At 42.6% G+C, this 19,923-nt stretch overlaps 1 protein-coding gene across 8 annotated transcripts in view; it reads left to right on the forward strand.

Annotated features, from left to right (window-relative positions):
- LOC118510869 overlaps positions 1 to 19,923 on the forward strand; it is a 67,991-nt gene that overhangs the window by 27,007 nt on the left and 21,061 nt on the right. The window contains exons 1-2 of one of the 8 annotated variants that reach the window (XM_036053221.1): positions 3,241 to 3,353; positions 18,397 to 18,989. The exons of 3 other annotated variants lie outside the window; for them this stretch is intronic. In XM_036053221.1, coding sequence (XP_035909114.1) covers positions 18,930 to 18,989 — 60 coding nt within the window. In that variant the 5' untranslated portion in view covers positions 3,241 to 3,353; positions 18,397 to 18,929. Of the gene's footprint in view, positions 1 to 3,240; positions 3,424 to 18,396; positions 18,990 to 19,923 lie in introns of those variants that run through there. 4 more of the 8 variants (XM_036053223.1, XM_036053220.1, XM_036053222.1 and 1 more) reach the window with 4 other exon arrangements.

The following is a 19,923-nucleotide window of genomic DNA, read 5'->3' on the forward strand; positions in this document are numbered from 1 at the left end:
ACTCAAAATGAATAATACCCCATGATCATTTTCTAAAGCGGAAGTCGTTTCTTATGCCATCCTTCGCTCACCTGGATCCCACCTGGCAGTACAATGTGGCCACCGTTGTGCACGGGATTGAACGGGTTCCATGGCTTGACTGGTAAGGAAAAATGAATCGCAGTGCGTTACTAAGCAATGATCCTTCCCCGTACGTAGCGTATGAAACTATGCGCTGTGACATAAGAAATATGAAAGGAACCGGAAACGGGATACATAAACCCGATGCTCTAGAATCGGGCGAAAAAGAACGCGAGAAGGGAAAAATAACCCACCCGTACCAGAACCGGGCCCGAAAGAATGACAAATAGTAGCTCATAACGAAGACGTCCGATCGGAGCTGGCCTTCATCATCACACCACCAACCACCACCACTGCTTCTGCTGCTCACCTGTCGCAAACCAAACGGAAACGGAACCAGCAAAACGAACGAGAGTGCGAATACGTTTACGTTGTGAAGCCTTTTGCCGGTAAACAGGAAAATAAGCACGGGAAACTCCTGCCATAAACCAATGACAAATCGAAGCCTTTTGCCTGGTTTGAATCAATGATGGGAAGATACCTGAGCTTGCAGGCGTACCATGGTTCCACCCTACCGTGACAGTGACCGGAAGCATTGAGGTTGAGCGGTGGTGATGCTCAACTGTAACATTATTTTCGCAACATTTTCAATTCCTTCCGCTGACCCCAAAGCGAACGCCGGACAGGATATTGTAGGTGACATCTTCCTTTTTCTCCGTGCCAAAAAAACGGAAGGAAAAATTGATTCCCGTTGAAAATATAGCAAGATCTCTTATTCACCTCCTGCAAACCTTTGCCTCATTCGTGTACTGACTGAGGAAATAAAGACCTGGTGTATTGGGGAATATTTTCACAATTTTTTATTTTGTTACCTTTTTTTCTCAATGCAACGTTAAACCGAACAAAGAACGTAACATCGTCATAATCTTTATTGCAGCCTTTTCTGTATCGCACATCTTTCTTTCTTCGGATCAAACCTCGCGTTGCTATCTAGTGTGTGGAGGGAAAGCCGTATCAATGAAGGTACCCGGTGCCCTGTTGATGGTTTGTTGCTGCTGATGATGGTTGAGTCGTGAAATATTTTACTGTACTCGTAAATCAAATTGCTTTCTGAGCTCGGAGTAGAGGACGTACAGAATTTTATATAGTGGTCAGCAATGTGTCTCAATTTAGCAATTGAAAGGGGTTATTTTTAACATCTATCGAGATTGTGAGTATTATCAATGATGAGATAAAAGCTTGAAAATATTTCTAACACTCCATTTTATTAAAAAAAAGCAAATAACACGCCTGATTTGCAATATTTTACTTTGCAAATAGCATACATTTAGGCTGTGATATGAGAAATTTGTCTATAGTGTTATTCCTTTCATGCTTACTTAGCCATAAGCAGACGATCCACCGTCTTCTGTTAAACCGTTGCAATCTTACAATAACATTACTATAACTATAATTAGACTGCTAAAGGAGCCTGGTGAATCTCATCCACTGCATATTATATGCACAAGCTAGATTATAAAGCAGATCGTAGAACTTGAAGTGAAAAAAATCCTTCAAGATGTCTTCTTCTTTTAATCCTCTCTTAAAAATAGTGAATTCATGTTTTAAGAATTTACTCTAAAAAACACAAAAAAATGGTTATTAAAACAGATGAACAACCAAATAACACTTCTAATATGCAGTTTGATTCATTTGATCAATGGTGTACAACAAATTGCATACCTCAAGGATGAAATTTGTAATTAGTTTCTAATGGAAAAAATTTAATACTCTCCTACGAACGAAAGCTCTTTTCGACAAATTATCTTGCTTTGGGTAATTTTTGCTAAGAACAAAAAAGATAAGACTATTATTAATTATTCTTGACACACATCATGCAGAATAAATGCACACATGCATGAAAAATAAAATGAATATAATAAAATAATCACACAACGAGAGCCCGAGTGGACATTGTAAAGCTTAATTTTCCCATCCGCCCAGCTTAAAGCATATTGATCCATTTCGTCAGCACGACCGCTTCGGACAGTAAATAATCCCCCCATCCTCCCTTACCACCGCCTTCACCCGTTTGACGTTGCGTATTCGGGCGCGATAGTAATCATGCATAATTTTCCATTACTTTTTATGCGTCACGATACCGATGCGAACCAGATCACATTATACTACTGGCACTATCAACAATCAGCCTCTCGCAATGCATGCAATTTTCTGTTCTGTCCAACGGCAGCAGCCGGAAGCGACGAGGAGAGCAGTAGGGGCAGTAATAGTTGACGGTGCAATAAAATAACCATTATCACTTCGTCTGGCAAACCTATCGAGCTGTTCGGTTTCGCAGTTCACTAGGCGAGACAGACTAATATCCACTCCACTGCTGGTTTGACGGCATGTTCAAGATCAAAACTTAACGACTTACGTTTGGCAATCAGACAAAAAAAAAAACGATGGAAAACAGCGGTAAACGTTGTCATCCTTTATCATCATTTTTTTCCCCGGTGGCCGGTTGAATGAACTCTCACGTGAGGCGGGAATAAACGGTGTATGAAGAAAGCTCGCATGTGATTAAGCTTCCCCTTAAAGCTTTCCTTGTGAAGCACTCACCGGGTAACTCAGGAGGGGAAATCATAACAAAGAACTCACAATCGACGAACGGAAGCAACCCTGTGCAAGGCAAAGCTCCTAAAATGGCGCGCTATTTCGTTGGTCGATTGTCGGTGTAGAATTTCAAAATAACAGTCCGCTCACTCTCGCTCTCTCTCTCTCTAATTCTCGCTCTCCCGCATGACAACTCTCACAGTCTCTTTCTGTTGACAGTGTCCGCGTACGGAGAGCGCCTAAATTCCTGCAACCGTCCCGACAGCAGGCGTCCCTGTAACGATCACGGCGATGATGTTGATGATGATTGCGGGCTTTCAGCTGAGCGGGCTTCAATGTGCTCGTGTGCCCATGCTCATTCCTCAAGTGTTCGTCCTTTTTCGATCTGGCCTGTTCCGTTTCACTCGAGGAGCGCTGACACTTTCTCGCTTACGCGCACACGGTTCGTCCGTTCGGCACGAACGTGTTTGTTGCTTGCTGGTGTACGGTGTGTAAGGGATGGGGTGGTCGCTTCCGGTACGGCGTTTCCAGGCCTACTGGAATGCTGTTCCACCAGAGCAGACTGGCAGTTAATTTCTACATCTCGTGCGATGCTGAACGAGTCCGCGTGAAGTGTGCCCAAAACACGCTGTCTTCGGTGTGGTAGTCGAGTGAAAGTGTATGACCGAGAGTTTCTTAGAATTAAGTGTGGTTTTGAGGTGTGTTTTCGAGGAAATTTGTGGTCGAATCAGTGGAAGAAAGAGTGAAGAAAGTGAATAATTTAAAGAGGTTTCTATCGAAAATTGGCTATGTGAATGTCAAGAATCAAAGCTCCTTAAAGCGTGTGGCTCTGTCAATTAGAAGTGAATTGATTTTTAAATTAATAATTTAAAAATGTGAAACAGAAATGTATAGCTCTTTATCAAAATACTCATTCGACTCCATACAATAATGAAACGTGTGATATGTTCCTCGATAAAATTAAATAAAAATGCCCCACCGTTCAGGTTCGACAGTAGCCAGACTAATAGCTCTATGCAGCACGGTTCCCGTTTTACCTGGAATCATAAAACGCAGCTGTTGGTCGAGAGGATGTGAACTCTCCACCCTATATTGCTTTCAAACCGAATTCCGAGCTGGTGCACTGTGGCAAGTTTTCTGCTTCGAAGAATTGATATTTGAAGCACACATGTGAAGCACCGTAAGGAACGAAAAATACCTCAGCACGTCCCACACTGCCGGGTATCATCGATGTCTACCGATATTACGCTTGCGACGGGCAACCTCTCAGTCAGCCACCAGGTTGAAACTAAGGTGTCCAATGTCAATTTATCATTTGCGCAAAAGTTTTCCTTTCACCAGAAGGCGTTTGAATGAAATGACCCTGCAGAAGCTGCAGTAAAGCACGGGCGGGAGTGTGAGAGCAAACTTTGGAAACTACACCTTGCAGCTATCGATTCCGGGCGTAAGGTGTCCCTTTTTATTGAATTTCATCGTAAACTAGCTAAAGTTTCAAAAGGTCACATCTTAAAGATCGAAACGTTTTTTTTTCTGTGTGTCGTAGTATGTCGAGCACATTAACTTTGTATGAGTAGCGTAGGAAAAGTTTTGTAGTTACGCAGAAGAGGGTGTCAAATTTGCTTTAGAAAATGTTAAATTCTTGTTCTGATACTTGAAATAGTTAGAAAACATTTTGAAAGTAATACTTGTTAAGAGGATAGTATACTTTTAGGCGTTCATGACAATATCAAGTTTGACATTTCAAATCGAGAAGATATTAAACATTGCAGTGCCCCTAAATGTATGCAATTCGTGGTTCCAAATCATCATCCTACTATGCTTTTTGAAATTTTCTCCAATATGCGTACAAAACCTTTACCGGAACACAATGAAGGCCTGCTTGAAAGCGAAATAATTGGAGAGTCAAAATAATGGCCATAATTACGCGCTCACAAAAGCATTCTGAGGTGGTGAATGTTTGCCACCCAATTCCTTTTGTCTAATTAGTATCCTAAGATTGGTCATCATTCGAAGAAATTCCATCAAACAAAAAAAAAACGACAAGAAAACCCCCATTTACACGACATCAACCCCCCTCATTTCACAACGTCAATGAGTTGCGGATATTTTCGGCAAACGTTGCCCAAAGCAAACGGACGAATAATTTGCACATAAAAAAGTATGTTTTTCTTCGCCGCGCATCACCATACTATTTTTACCTTGCTTCTCCCGGTGATTTGGAGAAGGTAGGTGGGTTATAATTTAACGACTACTAACTCGTTAGTTCAGTCTTCCGTTTTGAACGCCAAAAAAGGAAGCATAATTTTTGCACTGAACAGAAAAAGGGATTTTTATATTGTAAAAAAATCCAATTAACGCTAGAGTGTGCTTAACCCGAACCGGATGAAGCGAGAGAGAGAAAGGAAAATGTCACCGCCAGGACGTGCATAACCTTTTGCGTCCGATGAATAATAATAACTTTAGCCGTGGGACTTAAGTCTGGTTTTGTCGCTTTAATGAGCAAGCAAAGATAGAGATTTTACTTCAAATAAAATCGAGATTTGAAAACCTACAACAAAAACTCTTTTAGAGATATATTTTACTCATAAATTTAATGATGAGTATCAGTATTCTTCTCAGACTCGGGATCAAATGAAATACTCCACAAAAGGCTTTCCACAATACACATTGAAAAGCTCTACGCAGAAAATTGGCCAACGCCGGTTTGCTGCTGGGCATAAAAAAGCCCCCCGGCTACTTCAACTGTAAAATTGAAACCAACCCAACCAAAATAGCTAATGGCGTGTGCCCTGCAAATGGCCTGCATTATTGTTCGGTTGTGTGCACAAAATTCAATTACAAACTCCATTTCGCTGTCCACTTCTGGGAGGCATTGTGAAAGTGGCACCCAGTAGGCCCGACGTCGCAAGTGCTTACGTGCTAATGTTTCGATGGATAAACAGCTAAACACATGGGCGAGCATAGGGCTTAAAGAATCGTTCGATTCCACCATTGCCTCCGAGCAGCGAGCAACGAGTTACGGATCGATCGTGTGCAATAAGCAAACGTACGTGTTAAGTGAATCTCGTACGTCGTTTGAGTGCCAGACGAACGCCATCGTAACGATGGATCAAATATTTATCTCCCGTCGATCTTTGATGTGCAGCTTACCTGAACATCGATAGGCATATTGGAGAGGTGAAAAACAAAACCGGGTAGCACCTGTCAAAAACCACCTGAAACCCAATCAGAACCCCGTTTTTCCTATACGATATCTCACAATCAAGTCAGTTTAAGCTCTCGTTCAGGGTGGTTGTGTGTTTTTTCACAGACTCACTCTCTCTCTCACACACACACACACACACACGCTTCAAAATGGTTTCAACACCCCACCGATGACGATAAAATTGGTCCCAGGTGCTGCTGTTAAAATTGGCTTCCCGCTGACGACGATTTGCCCAGCGCAACAGTTTCACTTGAACCCTTCCCCGAGCCTGGCTATAGCCCTATGGAAGGAAAGACGCGGGATTCTCCCCTGTCCAAAAGCCGGTGATAGCGGCTTCATGGGAAAGTGATTGAAATTGCCGATTTTTGAAAAATAAAAGCAATGCGTGCGTCGGTCAGGGTATTTGGCATAATGGCTTCGAAAAGCGTTTAATCCGTACATTTCCGGTTTTATTTCTATGAAGGGGTTTTATGGGTTTTTTTAAATCTGGAATAAAACAAGGCACGCATGAAAGAGGATGGCATTTCACCTGAGTGATGGGGTTAAAAATAGAAAGCTGAGCTGTTTAAAATGGGCCGTACATTTTTCGCTGAATAATCCATACATTTTGTAGAGATGACAGGCAGATTGCATACATTAAGGCGTAATTTTAAATTTTTAATTTCTATCCGTTGGATAATGCGCCACAAAGGCAAGCCATTTGCTTCACATAAATGATTTTTGAATTATTTTTTATTCACTTTTTTTTATTCACTTAATATTAAATATTCTTATATTGCAACTGTTAATATATTTATCTATGAACGAAATATCACTGTTTTCCATCTCCGAGTCGAGTCGATTTGGTTCGATGTGACTCACCAACCGTGATTGACTTCCATGAAAACTCTGCCCCAATTCGATTACTGCGTACATATACATCCACACACACACACTCTTAATGTGACCACGCTTTAGACTTAACCGAACCGAGAGAAAGGTTTCGCCCTCGTCAGACAAATCCATTTCGTTTCGAGGTTTTACAATCGGTCGCACCGAAAGTGTGTCTCGCGTTTAGTGAATTCTGCGAAACATCCCAACATTTTCCATCCATCACCGGGGTAGACCAGTGCCGCCAACCTAAGCCCATTTTACGCTCGTTTTTGGGGATTTTTTTTTTTTTTGGGTGGATGTTGGTCGGGGTAGCATCTTTTGTGTTTCGGTTTGATTTTTAAGGGGAGCATATGAAACGCGACACGATAGCGATCCCTGTTGATAGGGTTTTCCCGACCAGAAGAAATTTTTAAGGAAAGTCGGTTTGGTTTTTTCTTTGCTGGGATGAGATAGAAAAGCTTTCGTTGTTAACATGTAACGCGAATCATCCGGCCAGATATGCACGATTGATTGAAAATCCATTCCCAAGGACGAAACAAACGAAACAGAGCGTGTGGGAGAGAGAGAGACAGGGAGAGGTTCGTTTGCTCGGTGTGAAACGTGTCGGATGGCTTTAAGGACAGCTGTTTACCGAAGGATTACATTGGTTCCTTTTCTTGCGCTTTAGTATAAATCTTTAAAGATTTGAGAATAATCGAGTTTGGAAAAATTCGAAAAAGAAAGAAAATTAGTTTCTTGCATTCTTCTGTCGTCTTTGTATAAAATCAACTTAATTTTTTTGTTTGGCCAAGCACATTCATCAAAAGCGTCACATTCGTTTGAACCTACCTTCTTTCACTTTTATGCTGTTCTCTGCCATAACAATAAGCAGGGAAATAAAAGGTTTTACCAAACGGAAACCATCACCGTTGTCGTTGTAGTCGTCGTCGTCGTCGTCGTTGGCGGTACATTTCCCGGGGATAAGCTTCCCGGAGCTTGGCATTTTGGATCAATAAAAACCGGCCAAAATAATGCTGAAAGCTCACCAGACACACACACACACACACACACACACACACACACTCACACACACAGACCTGACCGGAAAAGAATGAGCATGGAATTCTAAGACCATCTCAGCCCCGGAAGCGGGACGCGTTGGGATGTGAATTAACTTCATTTTGTTCGTGCGGGATTTGATGGGTTCGGCGCAATCCTTTTCCCATTCCCCGTCTGCCACCATTCGCCAGCGGCAAGATGAAGATGGCAGGCGAGTGGTAAAAACACCAACAAAACTAGCCTTGATTGTGAATGGGGGAGGGGAGCGTTAACCGGCATTTTCCGTGAGAGTGCTAAGAAAAGAAAACACACATACACACACTGGTACGCTTTGGCGAAAAGCGAGGATCCAAACTCTGAATCTGGAACGGTACGAGGTTTTGATAAACCCTTCGGTTCGGTTCGATGCCTACAGGACACCGAATCTAGCGAATGAAGTGTGTTGTTCCAAAGGCCGGGAAGATTATGAGGGATGCTTTGCCGGGGATGTTCGTGCCGATCGATCACGCCTAAAGCTCTTTCCAGGGGTTGCGAACAGAAAAGAGAGCGCTCTCAAATGGGAAAGTTTCTTTTTGGGTTTTTTTTGGCAAAAGATTCTGTATCTATTTATTGCTTTCTCTTTGTCAAATTTCGATACTTTTACACTTTTATCTGACACTTTCGATTGGTTGTGTTGGCTCGCTTTGGGAAACTTTAAGGTCAGAAAAGAGAATTTCTCCCGCAGAATGTGTATTAAACGAGGAACTTAAACCTAAACGACCGTAAAGACTTTAAACAAAGCGTGAATTAGCAGTAAAATGTCATCATGTGTTAAACGTCTCATAAACAAAAGCTTCTTCCCCGTTCACCTGTTACATTCAAATACACCTTCACAAATACGCCGCTTACTCTCACACCATACAACCAAGGACAAAAGCTGCGAAAAAATCAATAATTGCCATCATTAGCTCGGTGGTGTGTAGCCTTCTTTCGAGGGGGGAGGGAGGATGAAATTCCTTAAGGTGTCGGCATCTGTGGTTTCTTTTTTCCGCAACATTAGCTACCGCGAGACAGCTTACAATCTGAAATGCGAAACCCCATCACAGAAAGGAAGGCGGGATAAAATAGAGAGAGGAGAGAGCGAGAGGAAAAATGAGCATAAAAACACACAACCTTAAAAACCCACTGCCCTACAAGCTACACCGAACCCATTCGCCAGCCTGTCGCATCCATTCAAGACGGAACCATTTCACCTCACTCAAGCGAAGATAATTATTTCCCCAAACCCACACAACGCTGACGTTCGTCGCTCATAAGACCGCCGTTTTTTTTTGTATCTGTGTTTGCGCCCAACCATCGTTTTCCACCCTGGGTTTGGAGGAGGACCTTTTATTTTCGCGTAAAGTCGCGTCACTCGTCTGTATGCGTCCCCCAACAATGCCACTGACGGTGATTTGACGCATACAATTAAAGCTGCTAACTTTTATTTCTTCTTCCATGGTACTCGCAGCGGAGCAGTGAGAGAAAAAGGGGAAAGAGAGGCATGGAAAGGCTTTGCCATAGACAGACAGAATACTGGTCTTGTTCGTACGTACACCAACGGATCTCCATCTGGTGATGCACCGTTGCGGGCTGTGCGATTCGCTACCGAAGGTCGGACTAGTCATTTCCGATGCTCTAGATACCGTACCGCAGACATTGCTCAGGCTACAGCTCAGCAATGCACGACGAGGAATGTTTAATCGCACAGGTGATTTTATGTACGCGAGACTGTGCGGCCAGTGGGATCGGGAACGGTTTGAAGATGTATGAAGCAGCCAAGGCTTTGTTTCTCACTGTCATCTTCAGCTTGTGTTACTCGATAGGAGCTCTCGGAGCCTCTCATTAGAATGTGTTACGGTTGCTGTGTTGCGGCACTATTTATTGGAGGCATTATTTAACCATGTGCAAATTTGTAGGTTAAAGTGTCACAACCACGAACGACGGTCGCTTTCGGTCTCGGGAATGAAATGAGTAGCATTAGGTGAAGCGATTTGTTGCATAAATTGCATGCTTATAAGCTCGATGATAAGGAATGCAAGAATTAGTTCAATCAATTTCATAAACTTGTGTTCAATTGGTTGTTTTGTATTTAGTAACATTATAGCAAACATTTAGGCGATATAGTTTTCTTGATCATAATTTCCCGAATGGGATTTCAAAAGCTTTTATTTGGAAGTCATTATATATTAAAAGGCATATGAATTTGATGACTTAAGTTTGTTACTTTAAAGCTTTTTTTGTAATTATTGAATTAATATGTCGCTTGGTTACTTTGAATGACAAATTATGCTTAAAATTAAAATACAATGCGTCACAATTAATGATACTCGTAGGATTATTTTTACAAATTGCATACCTTTAGGCGTTCTCCGTTTCGCTTTTCCGGGAGGGTAGTGTAATTAGTGTTCACACGGCATGACCAGATGTTGGAACGCACGATTGATTTTTTAAGTTAACGAAAAATAAGTGAAGGAAGACCGATATGGCAGGCAGGAAACACCTTTCTAGGTTCAAGAGTCATAAGAAGGATAGAAAGAATGGTTTGTCAATTTATTATTTTATCCTTTAAGAGTTCCAAGCTTATTTGTCAAAAATTGGTAAGAATTGCGGTGGAAATGCAGAGGCTTTCGAGAAATATTCTTTAAAAACACTTTCTTTTATAAATTGCATACATTCAGGCGCTTTATTTCCAAGGAAGAGTATAATCAGAATCGCAAATGTAAAAGTTCCATGAATCGTACCAAAGTAAAACCCAATCAGAAACCGAACATGGCTATGAAACAAGCTACAATTTTAAATTGCATTAGTAATAAATACTTTGCAACAAATAAGCAAAGCTCACGTTCTGTCGCACCGTGTAAGAGTGAACAACTTCCCAAGTAATAACGCCAATGAACTTTATATACGCTTTATTACATTTTCTTCTACACTTCTCCCTTTTTCCATCCATAACAACTTCATTGAAAGTTTTCCTCGATCGCTTTTGTTGCACATCGGGATGGAAAGATCCCTTGTACAACCCTCACGAGATGGTGAGAAACTCTAGTGAGACCAACCTTCCCAGAACCAACCCGGAATCTAGGAATGTTTACAACCGGGATCCCGTAGCAAGCAAATTCCCTTCGGAGATGGTGAGGCTCAGCGATGCTGCTCGTGCAAGCCTTTTCACCCGGTGGTTTCATCAATTGTGCTGGATGCTGGACTTCATCTTGTTAGTGCATTTGCGCCCGGAAGGTGTGAGTTGGTATGAGTGCGTGTGTGAGTAGCCAGTATTCCCCGTAGTCGATCTAGGTGATCAATACCGATGGTTTGATGCTAGAACTTTGCCCATTTGTAGCAACATCAGGATCGTCACACGTACACCCACTCACACCCGAGTTACCAGTGTACGTAACTAGCCTACTTCTTTTGTAAACATTCTCTTCTATGTACCTTACCACTTTCTTTGCCCCGAACATCACTGCTCCCTCGAGCCTCGAACACACAATCACTGACACTGAGTCAATATGGCGAAAGCTTCAACAAGTGAACCCTCATTTTCGATGCAATCAGCAACAACAAAAAAACATGCCGCCCGGTCATGATTTCCTGGCCCGGAAAGTTATGCAAACATTTGATTAGGATTCCGGTTTCTCGAACCGATCACTGATTGTCGTGTACGTCGAGCGTATTGACATATTCCAGTTCTTGTCGCCTTTTTGTGCGTCGTTCGAGATGTTAAAAGAGTCAAGCTTTTTTTTACCTTCCATCGTAGTAGGCAATTCTACTTCCAAATGAACATCAGCGTTCTATTCAATTGAGTCTTCTTTCCCCTGTTCCTTTAAAACTCAAGTGATTGACCAGCACATTGTAGTAATCAATCTCACAAACGCCGGCAATTTGTTTGATCCACCGTTTCATCCCCTCAATTTAACTTCTCCTGTTAGATTTTTAGGTCAAGTTGATTTTTAATTGATTGAATAAAATTTTTCACCATCTTTCCTAATGACATAATGACATGTAAAATAATTCAAAAGCTTCGGCACACAAAAAAGAAATCTCATTGAAAGTTTCTCTACTCATTCTTATCCTTTTTTCTTTGTGCCAAAATATGACCAAAAAAAAGAGTCCGAAACCCGATCAAACCCGAAGAGTTTTCCAGAACGAATTTAATGGTTGATTGAAAATTTCACTTTCGCTATGCCTTTTCGATAAAGTTCTGCTGACGGTAGTCAGTTTAAATGCTTTTGCCGCTGGGCTTCTCGCAAGCTTTATCATGTTGTTTTTTCGTCTAAATCCTACGAATGAAGCACTCAAAAAGGGAGGAAAAAATAATGAGACTTAAATCTAGGATGATGTTTGAAAGTTGTTAGACCATACCGAGAATCAGCTGCTGGTGCTGCTGCTGGGAGCCACCTGTTTACCGACCAGTGCGAATGTTTAACCAGTGTTTGTCAGATTGCTGACGGCCAGCGAACAATAATGTGGTGTGGCGCATAAGCGCAGCAACATAACCTCCATAACCTTGTCGGACAGTGGTGCTGACAATGGCGGCACTCATTGCTTCCCATTTGTCACTGTCTGTCACATGGCTGGAGCTGGAGAATGTGAGCGTTGGGCTGCCCTTTGTTGGCCCCCGCTTCCCTACCGCTTGACAGCCCAGCACAACGTACCGGGCGTCTCCATCATTCAGCCTACACGTCGTGGTGTTACGGCCCGAAACGTCAAGCTGATCTAGTTTTCGCTCAGCTGTTTGCTGTCTTGGATTTGCATTGTTCTGAAAAATGATTGCTTTAACCCCTTGTTGCCTTTCCTTCCCAGCTTCATTCCGATTTTCTTATCACTCACTCCACACCGACTCCATTTCCCCCAGCTCCCAGCCGGGCATCCAGCTGACTCTGACTGTCTGTCATTCGATGTCGGGGACAAAGAATAACATAACATTTTTATTCTATCGTTAGCCTTAGCCCGGGTGCTCCGGTTCCCCGGGCGTAGCGGTCCGCTGAGGGAATAGTGTCATATCGTTATCAGAGCTGACATTAATTTGATGACATCCTTTGCAGAAGGCCAAAGACACGAACGGCTTGCGCAAACCAACACGGGGAAGAAAAGCGTGCCAGTAACAGGCACAACGATGTTCCGGTTGTGATGCACGCTACGGCACGCTTGGAACCGGAAACATGATGCGCTCGTAATGATGGATATTTTTACTTCCGCCCGGGCTAATGGAAGTGAAAGGCACATAAAAGAAAGCGGGCTCTATGAGCGGGAAAATGGATGACAGGAACGTAGAGCTGGATGCAAAATAAAATTTTGATATTCTTTCCCGAGTCTCGTGGGCGAAAGGATGCACGATTTGTGCGCCTGAGGCTAGAAAATGATGAAAACATCAAACTGACAGAATGACAGCTATAAAAGCCATTCGAATGGTTTAATTGATGATTGATGTGATAACTGTTTTAAAGGTTTTCTTTTAAATAAACACTTCAATTTAAATTTGAATGTTTTCTTGGGTCTAGGGACTTGGGTCTAGGCTAACCTCAAAAATCTTACGTACAAAAAAATTCAATGTGCCTGTGCGTTCAAAGCTTTTCCGGAGAGCGGCTCTCGGGAATAAGTAATCCAAACGTATTTTGCTCAACGTCCCATCCAGCAAAGTCAAGCTTCAAAACACCAATTAGAGTGGCAAATATTTTGATTGAATTTTTCATTCGACCACTCGCCTTCCCAATCTCGCCTCGATGGTTCATTTGCAAATGGTTCCTTCGAATACGGTCAAACAGCAGTGTCGACAAATGGCAATGGCAACAACATGTCGCCCATGTCGTCCATGTACGGTTCATAATGTTCGTATCGGAGTCAAGCGCCTGGTGCCTACAGCATCATGTGTTGTTTGCATCATCTTATTCCTAGCTCATAACTCATAATAAAAGCTCACACTCATAACTCACCCCGTCCAAGCGTTTAAGCTTTATTTCGGTACCGTTGTACGGGGAAGATGTTTTGTTCTTTTAGCCGACCGGTGCTACAAATTGTTATTCTCGTGTTGAACAGCATTATTAAAGTAGAACGAAATGTACATAATGTGTAGGGTCTCGGTGTTCCATATATACGCGCCTGAAGGTATGCAATTTGTTCCATCCTTCGTTGGTACTCGTTTAAGGCATGCATACTCTCACATTCATCATCTAATCTGGCCTAAAACCTGTCAAACTACTTTTCGCCCAAGTGCAGTAATAAACGTATGGCAGATCTTCCTCAGTAATAACTCACACCAAACAGTATGGAGACAGCAAAACCACACAGTGAAAACTCCTCTAAATCACGCAGCGAAAACTTTAAGCCTCGCAAGAAAGCATTCGGGCAGAGTGAACTATAGAACCGGTTCCAGATGGCATTTCCATGGTTGAGCAAAAAAAAAACCTAAAATACTTTTACAAAACAATCTCTCAGTGCAGTGGCCACCATCGCGGTCCCCTTTCCATCCAACCGCAGGAAGTGTGCGATGAACGAACAAAAGCTTTCCAGGATAATGAAGGAATCCGCACCATTTGGCAGGATTCATCACCTCCAGCAGCGTAAGATTCACAACCGTTTGCCAACAACAACAGCAGCAAACCGGCTGCAAATGGTGTTGGTGGCATCTACTGCGGTCCTTTTTATGTTCATTTGCTGCTGCATGTACGCGCCGTGGGCGGACTTCACACCGAGGGCGCGATATCTGCGATGGAATTCGTCCAGCTGGTAGGCGGGCTCCATTGCCACTGCTGCAGATGCGGAATGCTTTCGCTGTGGACGGACAGCAATGTTTTACTGCTGCTGGTTCTGCTGGTGGAGATCAGTTTGGTAGGAGCGTAATGTCGACTTCCGCTTGGTGCCGACCCTTTCATCATGGCAAATAAACTTGGGCTTTTGCAGGTCCGGTGTCAAATGCATTCTATTACAGATGATACGATACACACAGAGGATGGAAGTGAGTGGGATGCTGTGGAGAAGATTTATTTATGCTTGACTGTGCTGAAGCTTTATTGCTAAAGACGGGTGGAATTCAATCTTTCAAATGAAATGATACCAAGCTTATGGAGAGCTTCTTGAAGTTCTAAGAAAATGTCTGAAATTTAAATTTATTTTAAAACAATTTCAATCAACATAAAATGTCCCACAGCCCAAAACAAGGGCTATAACTCTTTTTACAGTGTTTTGGAAACTGCGGATCTATTTTGTTCTTGGCTTGAATATGTTAATTTTCACTGAACAAGACTGGATAATAAACTATCAGAGTGAAGCAATGGTACAAATCCCACCTAATATGAATTGCATACATTCGGGAGCTATTTTGCTTTAATCCATAAAATGTGATTTTTCTTGAAAAGGAATGGCCTGGCCGTAATGCTTAAATGCGTAATGCTTACAGTGAACTCGTTAAATTACTTCTTTTTTTACAATAAGGTAAAAAACAATTCATCATTCAATCCATTTAAAACACCTAAAGTGGGCTTGTGTCAACTCTGCGTATTGAATTGAAATTTTTGACTATTTAAGCTTTAAATTATTAATTAGGTCTTATTTATTTAATGTACCTTATTTCAAGTATTTCGAGTAAAACTAAGTGATATGGGGACTACTTTAAGCGACGAAGACTGCAACGAAATTCTGTTTTTATTTCCCAACATTACTGTCAAACAAATATGAATCGATAAACGCCTTAATGTAGGCAATCTGCTTAGCCTGTTGAACATTTATCAGGTTCGTTAATTTTTCTTTGAGTTTACGCGATTTACCGATCATGTTTAAGAGGTGTATTTTAGTCATTTTTAAAGTATTAAGATCGTGAATAACATTGTCGCAAAGCTTAAGGTCCATTTCACTTCTAGCCTTTGCGTATCGTGATGTTTAGCGTTCCCTTTAAAAACTTTTAATACAATGGCAAAGCGGCCAGCACGAAAACATGGTCGATAATTTGCTCGCCTGCCCGAAAGTTGAGCCAAACTTTTCATCTGCAATCATGTTTCCCCAAAAGAGGCGTCACAAAAGTTAAATCAGCAAGAAAAAAGGCGAAAAAAAACACTAGCAAAGAAATACCCCGTTTGCCTTTCATAAACATGCAAATTGTTATCTCGATTGTTCTTGTTGCTAAATTTCTCAAGCAGATGCAAAACATTTCACCCCACGACGGGTCCCTTTCACTTCCCGATGCTAGTGCTATCCGGCCCATGCTAGACGTCCCATCCCGACCAACGCGCGTACATTCAAGCGCAGCGCACAGTTCGGTGTTTGATTTATTAGCATCCTAAAGCGCTGGCACAGCTTTTAAGCGAACGCAGTTTTTTTTTGCTGCTGTTGTGCTTATTTATGTGTGCCATGGCGAGGCTCGAACTTTGCACTCCCGAAAAATGGGGTTGGATTAACATTTTTTAAGCACGCCCGTACTGCTGCTCTAAATATTTCCACGAACTGTTTGGCCCAAAATATTTCATCACGCTAAATTATAGACGATCGTTTGGCGTGGGTTAAAAGAAAAAGGGGAAAACAACTTTGGAGCAAAATCGCATATTTAGCAGTTTATTGGCATCGGAGTCGGAGCGAGAAGCAAAAAGAAGCAACCTTTATTACACAACATCTCGCACAAGTGCATTCCGTCCCAATTCGTTTCCGAGAAAACTCATCCTTTTTCCGGGGCTATATTTTATGGCCATAAAGCAACCGAAAGAAGACATCCGACCGTTAGCATCCGAAGCGACAAACCCCACGCAAACACACATCGAATACGCACGAAACCGAGCCAAACGCAAATATCGTGCACAAACGAGCAATCATACATTTGTCGAGGAGTCTGACGATGACATCGGAACCGAAAAATTGCTCATGTTCTGCCAGAAGTGCTTCCGGTCCTCGGTTCGTGTAGCGCAGCCAACTCACCAGCAACCAGTTGAACCGAATGTTTGCGTCTTTACACAAACATCGGCATTCAACAGCACCAAGTGAATCTAATTGATCCACTTTGGCCAAGTGCCTCGATGACAAGCGGAGTGACATGCGTTGTTGCTGCTTGCGTTCATGAATGGAATGCACATGCTGTCCTTGGGAAACCGAACAGCTCTTGCCCTTGGTTCTTGGTTGAAAGAGACGGATGCATTTTGGGCTAAAACGATGACACATGCAGTTCACTATCGACTACGGGCACGATTGCTCTGGACAAAGGATTATATTAATTAAGTCACATCGACACAATCTGTTGCAGACTGCTCGTCTGTTAAGAATCGATTTGTCCAACTAAAAATCCATTTAGATAATTTTCCACCACTCGCCACCGAAATAGCTGGTAATATTTCGCTAAAAATACTGTCCGAACCAAGCCAAGCCAGCCGAGGAACCGTTCGGTTGGAAACCTTCCAAATGGCATCGCTTCCACGGTCCAGCGTTTCAGTATCGTGTCGTACGGGCGTCATGTTAACATGGTTCCAGGAAGTTCAACAGTAACATTTCAGGTCGCCACGGCTGCGAAAGCCCGAGCCAATTTCGAAGCTCGTTTGTTACCCGGCACCGGAATGACCGACCCGCAACTGATCGCATACATGCCTACGAGAGCATCAAATGTATGTGTAGCTACTCCCTAAGGCGGATGTAACTTTCGATTGGTGCTCGGGTGTGGAGCAGGACACGAGCAAGAAGCGTGGTGAGAAGTCACACAAGTTAACATTGCCTCGCTGTTCCGCTGTTCCGATGGTATGGACTATTGTTTTGGCTGTAGTACTGTAGTTTTCTCCGGGAACTCGAGGCGAGTCACTTTCGGTGCGACCAAACGCGTCAGATGAGTTTCACCAGCGAGCGAGCGAGCGAGCGTTGAAAGGCTTCCAGCGCACAGCAAAACCATCGTACCGGGACAGACTCACTTCCTTTAACGCAGCCTCTTGCACCAAATCAATGCGTAATGTAGCGTTTGCACTAGCAAAACGGTGAAGAAATGGGGATCTCTTTTATTCCAACCACAATCGATGTCTTATTTTCTAGGCGATTTTCTTTGAAAACGATGTTACAATTGCGCATACATTTATTTGTGGGAAAGTGAGCTTTTGATTATTGTTCAAACGAGTGTTTATTTTGACGTTCGTGAAGGTGTTTTACTACCGAGAAAAATGTTGAAAAGAGACAGAGAGAGTTTGTCATTAGTTTTGCATAACTTTAGGGGATTAATTTTAAATTAAAATTGGTTGCTTGTAAAAGTTAGAGATTGAAATAAAATTTAGATTAACGATTTCGAAAACAAAATTAAGAGGAAGTTCTAAGAATATTTCGAAAGCTATTCAAGGAATCAAGGAATCTAACAAATAATAATATGTTAGAAACGTTCTGTGGAATATTAGAGACAATGTTAAAGCTTGTTTGTTAAATATTTCTTCCAATTCTTTTTTTCCATTTAGTAAAAACTCAATCAATATTTTTCAATGGAAAACTTGGTATAAATATAATAAGTTTGTGATTCAGAAAAGCGTTTAAAATATTCGAGCTAGCAAATAAAAACCAATTGCATACTTTTAGGGGTTTTCCTCTTTCTATCCTCATAGTAAACTAAACATTCTTAACACCTTTTTCGGATTCAAATCTCAAATCTATTATCCAACTAGCAGAATCACTTCGAAAAGGAAATCTTAAAGCTCTGCAAACAAATGATAACGTGACGACATGATACAACATTCCTAAGGTGAGACAATACTCCTCGCCAAAACCAAACCGTCTGCGGTGGTGGTGTGGTCGCGTACTGTGCGAGAGTGTCTATTTTCTTCCACGGAAGAAGCATCTGCAGGATGTGAATGTTATTTGTGCGCGTGTGTTCTCGCAAAGCCAACAGCCCCGCCAACGAAAGCATGCGAGGAAAATGCAAAAATCGATGTTAATGGTGCTCGGGACGATCGCTGTAGTGTTGCCGCCGGTAGAATGCGCCATCTTCTTCCCTTGTGTCGATAATGGGTCTGGATTTACTGCGTGACCAGCATTACTTACCGTCGCGACGGGTGACGGGCGTGTGAAGTTCGTGCCGAAATAAAAGCATCCCGTTGCGTGTCGGCGTGCCTCTACGGACGTGCGTGTGCGTACTAGGCTAAGAGCAGGCAGTAATAAGCGCCCTCCGTGTGAAGACCAGGTCTGCCGTGTGACCGACATGTTGGCCATGCACCATATGACACCGGTGGAAGTTACCCAAATCTCCAACCTGCACACGGTGAGTGGAAAGTGATTTACGGTGGACGGCGCATTCCAAGAATAGCGCTAATGTTGATGTATCAAAACCTGGTGGTAAATGTCAATAAGTTGCCGGGCGCGGAAGACATCTGAAATCATTTTGATAACGTTCGCTTTCGCGAAATGTGTTTTGTTCCGTATGACTTCCACCGTGCTCGGCACGACTCGTAAATACAGCCGGAGCGTAAATGCAAAAGGATAAGAAAACAAGCCCAACAACCAACAACTAGATCTATGAATTTGCACACTCACAAACCCTCTGCTTCCAGAGTTGCTTACAACTCCGAATGCCTGACGGGTATCATAGGTTGAGCAACTTTGTTTGCCCTCCGATGCTATGCCCGTGACTGGGTAGCAGGTAGCAACAACACGAGAATCTAATTAAAATTACTCCCGCACAGTTTCCCGTGCCTACCCTTCCTCACTGGCACACTCGCATCATTCTCATCCATCATTCACTAAGTTATGTACCGAAAAGCCCACACACACACACACACACATGCACCACTCGTCACCTACGACAACCAGCACCAGAGACGATTCCCGTGAAGGAGTTGTGTTGTGTTTTGTGCTCGGAAAATGTAAAAACAAGCTCACTCATTTGGCAGTCCAGATGAGATTTGCCGGTTGCCTACATTCGGGCGGTGTGGGCCGTTTGTGAATGCCGTTGCGCAAGTTTAATAGCCTCCCTACCGTCGCTAGTCACTCTGCATCAAGCATTATCATCCATTTTCATTAATGTGATAAAACCCAACACCCTGACGAAGGGTTGTAAATGAAAAAAAAACTTTAACCCACACACACACACACACACACACACACACACACACACACACACACACACACACAAACACACACACACACACACACACACACACACAAATTTGGAGTAAAAATTGCGCACATTCATCAGT

Source organism: Anopheles stephensi, chromosome 3 (genome assembly GCF_013141755.1).
Source record: "Anopheles stephensi strain Indian chromosome 3, UCI_ANSTEP_V1.0, whole genome shotgun sequence".
Taxonomy (NCBI): Eukaryota; Metazoa; Arthropoda; class Insecta; order Diptera; family Culicidae; genus Anopheles; species Anopheles stephensi.